The 6,399-nt window shown below is 34.7% G+C and overlaps 1 protein-coding gene across 4 annotated transcripts; it reads left to right on the plus strand.

The window, feature by feature from the left end:
• The first annotated feature begins 617 nt into the window (after positions 1–617).
• LOC132627081 (TMV resistance protein N-like) lies at positions 618–3,314 on the plus strand. 4 transcript variants are annotated; one of them, XR_009577769.1, is made up of 3 exons: positions 618–773; positions 1,122–2,396; positions 2,500–3,314. XR_009577769.1 is itself a non-coding variant. In XM_060342177.1 (3 exons), the coding sequence occupies exons 1-3, from the start codon at positions 700–702 to the stop codon at positions 2,608–2,610; spliced, it is 519 nt and encodes a 172-aa protein (XP_060198160.1). In that variant the 5' UTR covers positions 618–699; the 3' UTR covers positions 2,611–3,314. The 4 variants fall into 4 exon arrangements, 2 of the variants coding, with proteins under 2 accessions (XP_060198160.1, XP_060198159.1); XR_009577770.1 differs by having other exon boundaries at positions 2,555–3,314; XM_060342177.1 differs by having other exon boundaries at positions 1,122–1,455.
• The last annotated feature ends 3,085 nt before the right edge of the window (positions 3,315–6,399 follow it).

Below are 6,399 nucleotides of genomic sequence, written 5' to 3' on the forward strand. Positions count from 1 at the left end.
TGGGCGGATTGCCCTACAAAAGCACTGGTCTTTAATTTTTGTTCTTCGCCTAATACCCCAAGGTTCTGGGTTCGAATCGCAGCTCAGTAAAAAAAAAAGAAGAGGAATTTCGTAAGGCAGAGGTTTGGATTTGCATGCAACAAGCAAAATTTTGAATGCAAAACTCTCCCTGTAGGCAGAGTTTTCAAACTCTGCTTCACATGCAAAACTCTGCCTGCAGGCAGAGTTTTGCATTCAGGTATAAGGTAAAACTCTGCCTTAAGGTAGCGTTTTGGCATGCCTGAAGACAAAACTCTACCTGACCTTAATATTTTTATTTTTTATTATTGATTGAGCAGGAATTCGAACGCAATACCAAAAGGTTCTAACTAAGAACAAAAATAAAAGACCATTAATTTAATGGCCAAAAATTAAAGAACACCCAAAATAAGATCATTCCCGCGAGTTGCCCGTCTGCATATGACGTGAGCCAAAATAGAATTCAATCAGTAGGAAAATCTCAATAGCATCACTGGCTTGTACTTTTAGCTGTCCATTGCGTACATATGATAATGGATTTTAACCAAGTGAATTGCAGGGTATTATAGTCATTTTCCCTCGGTGCATATATACTCATCGTGACCATTGGATTCCTACAATTAGAATCAAACACAAAATCTCCATCTCCAGATCTGTTTTTCCCCCAGCTCAGTTGAAGGAATGCATAAGGTGCAAAGATGGAGGACTGCCCTTACTCAATTGGCCAATCTGAAAGGCTGTGATATCCTCAATAGGTGAGTTTAAAAAACACTATAATCGGTATAATTTAATGCTTCCATTGGTTTGTTAAAAACACTTTCAAATTGGTTAAACAGGATCATCACTAAATTTGAGCTAACATGGCTGGAAAATTTAATTAATTAATAAAAAATTTATGTTGATGTTAGACAGGTTTATTTTTGTATATTTCAAAGGACAGGTTATAGGTGTCTTATCAATTGGGAGGCATTATTCCTCAATGACCTTGTCCCCTATCATATTTATGTGCTTAGTCCTTTATCAGATTTATGCCTACCAATAGTACAGAATACTTCTAATTCTTGTAATTCTAATTCGTATCAACAATCTTCTCATTGTTGTAGGGTTGAATCAGAGAGCATTAAGCTGATTGTCAGCCAAATTTCTTCATTATGCAAGCCACTTTTATCATCACCCCAAGATGAATCAGAGAGCATTAAGCTGATTGTCTGCCAAATTTCTTCATTATGGAAGCCACTTTTATCATCACCCCAAGATGTTATGGGTCTAGATACTCATTTGGAGCAAGTGAAATCTCTGCTATGGATGGAAATTAATGACATACGAATTGTTGGTACCTTGGGTATTGGAGGAGTAGGAAAGACGACAGTTCTAAGAGCCGTTTTGATGAGCTCTCTAATCAATTTGAATCTTCTTGTTTCCTTGCGGATGTTAATGGTAAGGGTAGCAGAATTATCATAACTACATCATAGCAAGTAAACTTCATTTTAAGAAGGTTCTAATTGTGCTTGATGACATAGATCAAAGAAGGTTCTAACTGTGCTCAATGACATAGATCATATAAACCAATTCGATTACTTTGTAGGAGATCTTGGTTGGTTTGGTAATGACAGTAAGATTATCATAACATCATAGCAAATAGACTTCGTTTTAAGAAATTTGTAATTGTGCTTGATGACATAGATCATATAGACCATTTGGAATACTTTGAAGGAGATCCTAGTTGGTTTGGTAACAACAGTAGAATTTATAACAACTAAAGACAAGCAATTGGTAAGTGACTACGCTAGCTAACCATGAAGTTGTTCTCTTGTTCAATCAACACGCTTTCAAGAAAAAGTTCCAGATAAGTGTTTTGAAGTAGCAAAAATCATGCTAGAGGCGGTGCTTTCTTTAGCCCGGAAAGTGTGGGGGTGCTTTCTTGTAGGAAAGACATAACTGCATGGAGAAGTGCTATAGAGCGATGGCGAATAACTTTGGATAAGAAATTGTTAGACAACTCAAAATAAGCTTTGATGGATTGGAGCAAGAGATATTTCTAGATATAGTATGTTTTTCTCGAGGGTATGATGAATATTACATCATAAATATCCTTGAGAGTTGTGGATTTGAACTTACTATCAGATTGAGTGTCCTAATTGAAAAATCTCTTGTGTTCGTCTCTGAAGAATATACAATTGAAATGCATGATTTGATAAAATGATATGGGTAAATATCTTGTTACTGTGAAAAATGATCCTGGAACATAGCATACGACGGCGCGTTGAAGATTTGGACTTAGCAAATTGCAAGATGCTTAAAGAGCTTCCACCAAAAATAGCTACCGTGACTGTAAATTTTAAGGTGGCTCTGAAAAGTATACAGAATTTGGTGGCCAGGTACAACAAATCACAGCTTGTATTATTTACACCCATGTATGATGAGTATGATGTGTTCAATGCTTCTTTAACTAATGATTCCTTAGCACAAATCCTATTTCAGTGTATCTTCTCCCTGCAACATGCCATCTCCACTTCTAATTCCTTGTCTGTCTCAGAGAGTGTTCACCATGGTGCATCCTGGTATAGAGATCCCAATTTGGTTCAACCATAGGGGACTCTGTGGAAATGAGCTAGTGGTCAGGTTGGGTAAAAATTGGTACGTAAATGGTAACTTCTTCGGATTTTCTCTATGTTGCTGTCGAAGCTCATATGAAACTCATATGAAACCACGGTAGAATTGATACACTTATCTAATGATGATGAGTCGGAGAAGCTGAGCAAGAAACTTGAATTATACTCTCTTCCAGAGTGTAATTCAGAATTTGTAGTACAGTGAATCTTCATACGTCTTGCTAGTTTATGGGGATGGACATAAGGCAAATGGAAAAACACCAAATGACTATGAGCATCTTATGTTCTCTACCTTTGAAGTAATGAATGAGTTCGGATATCCTTTGTTGTATAAGGAATCAATTGGGCCAGCTGGGACGGCTTGGTAAGCAATGTGAGGCAGAAATGGTCGAAAACAATCCGTGCGTGCATTTTGTTGTCAATATGGAATGAAAGGAATGCAAGATGGTTTGAGGATAGTGGTAGCCGTGTTCAGAAAATTAAGATGAGTTGTCTTCTTATGTTTTTTTTGTGTAAAGAAGACTTAGTTGAAGATGCAGAATCTACACTTTGCATCATAGGAGTCGTGTAGAAGAATAAGAATTTTCTTTTTGTTGGTCTATGAACTGTAAATATGGATTCCTGCAGTCTTTCTGATGAAGTTTTTCAATAATATTGTCACTGTTACCATTCTCGAAAAAGAAATCTTCTATCATTTTTGCTGCTTTTCCCTCTCCCTTTCACTTCTTCAGTAAATTGCTTTTAACTCATCATATGTTAGTTCCCAGTATTCTTAACTGGAAAGGGGAATAGTCATTGATCTGTACCCTGTTTTAGTTTATTGTTTCATTCATTTACCTTCTACACAAGGTTCAGAATTTCTCTTAGAACTAATGCAACCTTAAACAATTTGTACCCTGTTTTAGTTTATTGTTTCATTCATTTACCTTTCCCGCATTCTTTTGTTCTAGAGATTGCTTTGTTAATTTAGTTTCAGCATGAAATCATAGTGCAATATTTCTATTTTTATTACTCCCTCCGGATCAAAAAAAGAGTCCACTTAGCCATTTGCACTCTTCAAGAAAAAAAATATGCAAATTGACAAAACTATCCTTAATTAAATAGGCTTTGAGATTTGATCACATAACACTTAATAGGGGCAAATCTGGAAAGATAAGGTTAATTGTTTCTTGATTTAATAAGTGAGACACTTTTTTTACCCAAGAAAAAATGGCTAAGTGGACACTTTTTTATCCGGAGGGAGTATTTGATAAGGAAAAATCATAGTGGAATTATGGCACGCTAGGTAATTCATGCTTCTTGCAATACTACTGCTTCCTCAATTATACTTCCTCTGTCCCAATTTGTGTGATACACTTTCCTATTTAGTTTGTCAAAAAAAAAAATGATATATTTCCTTATTTGGGAACAATTCAACTTTAAACTTTACTTTTTACGCTTAACGAGATGATCTATAACCACATAAATATCTTTGATTCGTTTTAGCCCACCACATCCAAAAGTCTTCATTTTTTCTTACACTTCGTGCCAGTCAAACGAAGAAGTGTTGTTCATCTTTCTCGTGATTGCTTGTTCTGTTTCATGCAAATTGGAAGTTCTTTCCACTTTGCAACAAGTGTTATTTATGTCGTTCAGACTATGCGAAGTCCAACCACTTGTTCTTTCATTGTCCGGTAGAGTAGCTAGAGGCATCTTGAATGTGTTCTCGAACCTTTTCGGTTGCAGTGGGATATGCATTACCGTTAAAGGGAAGCTTTAATTAGCTGTAGCTATTGGAAAGTGCAGAAAATGCTACAATCTAAGACCAGATTCAATAGCGGCTTCTTCAATAATTTATTTTGCCATTTTAACACCTTGAGCTCAGTGTTTTATCTTAACAATAACTTCAATTAGATAGCTATCAAGTTTTTGACCAATATCATCCCTATTGATTCACCCTAACTTTCACTGCATACTTATGCTATCCCACTTAACAGACAACATCCAGTTTTTCAAACTTAACCAAAAAACATCTCTTTGTTAACTTCTCCAAACTTCTTACGCTTATGTTTGAGTATAGACAAAATTGTTTGAAGTTTGCTTGCACAAGTAATATGCCAAAATATTTGCTAAATTTTGTTACTTTGGAAGCTAATTTTTGTAAATTCAGTAGCTTATGCCGGAAGTTGATTCTCAAGTGGTTGACTTTTTATAAATTTCGGATATGGATGAAATGGTGGTCTCAAAATCGGTTATCTGTGCATTTGCACCGAGTTTTAGAGCTGCCACTCAAAGAGAATATCATTCCCAAAGTTTGAATATGATGACTGATTTAATTAAAAGCAGAGGAATCTTAACCATTCTACTAAGTCAATGGAAAACAAAATATGAAACGAAGAACCTATTTATTGGGTAAAAGTTTCTAGTTTTTCGCACCACTTTTGAATTATTATGGTTTTATAGCAAACAAAAAAAGGACATAACGTTGAAACCACAAAATATTTTACTTGCCATTTATTTACTACTTTAATTAGAATACTGCTGTTAAAGTTAAATAGGAAGCATTTTCTTACTTATAAAATTTACTAATTAAGAAAAGTAGCAAGTCTTCGAATTTATCGCCATACATAAATTTAACTCCACTTTATATTTAGTCCTGATTAAAAGTGAGATAATAGACGCAAAAGATTATAACACAATAGAGGGAGACGGTGAAACTGTGAAAGCTTTCCAATATGCATAAGGAAGAAAGAGCCCAATAAAATAATAAAGTGACTTTTTATCGTTATTCATAAACCACACTCAAGTTAAGTCATCGTGCATGTATCATCATCGCGAACACAAAATTTATCAATGATTACCTTTTTCCTATGTTTCCATACATATTTTACGATCGCCAACTTTGTGTTGAGTAATCTTTCAATTAATTTTTTATTTTGTAGAATTACTTTTTGATATTTAGTCTGTTATAAAGACTGACAAATATTTTGTTAGATGAAAACTTCTTCAACCATGGTAGAGAAACACAATTCAATCACTAGGAAAATTTCAATAGCTTCATTAGCTTGTACTTTTAGCTGTCTACTGCGTACGTATTATAGTGGATTTTAGGCAAGTGAATTGCAGGGTATTATTGTCATTCCCTCGTTCATATATAATCATCATCACCATTGATTTCTAGTAGGTGTTTGGCCGTGAAAACAAAATATTTTTTCTTTTGTTTGAAATTTTGAAGTTGGAGTTGAAGATGGAGTTATGTCTGATTATAATTTTTGCAAAGAATATTTAGTTATTTGAATATATTGAACATGAAAACAGGGTTTTAGTGTTTATAAATTTCATGTATAATCAAATATTGATTTTCAAATAAAGTAAAAAAAAAATTCGAAAAAAAGCGAAATATTCTGATGGCCAAACGGGTCCCTAGAATTAGAATCAAACACAATTCTCCATCTCCAGATCTGTTCTTCCCTAATCTTCAAACCCCAGCTTAGTCATATTTAAATTGTGGCCTGATAAAAAGATGTATTTGCTTGAGAGAAATCAACCCAAATTACAGACCAACTATCCAATTCTACAAAACCCACAAAACCTTTCTCGAAGACATACAAAATTGTAAAGTAGCAGTTGTCCTCCACGGAAATGCAGAGGTAAATCATGGCTAGAGGCGACTGATTCAGTTATTTGCCCGAATCGATCCTACTTCACATCCTCTCAATGTTGTGGGAAGAAAAACAAGTTGTGAAAACCAACTTATTATCCAGGCGATGGAGGAATCTTTTTTTTGTCA

This window comes from Lycium barbarum, chromosome 2 (genome assembly GCF_019175385.1).
Source record: "Lycium barbarum isolate Lr01 chromosome 2, ASM1917538v2, whole genome shotgun sequence".
Taxonomy (NCBI): domain Eukaryota; kingdom Viridiplantae; phylum Streptophyta; class Magnoliopsida; order Solanales; family Solanaceae; genus Lycium; species Lycium barbarum.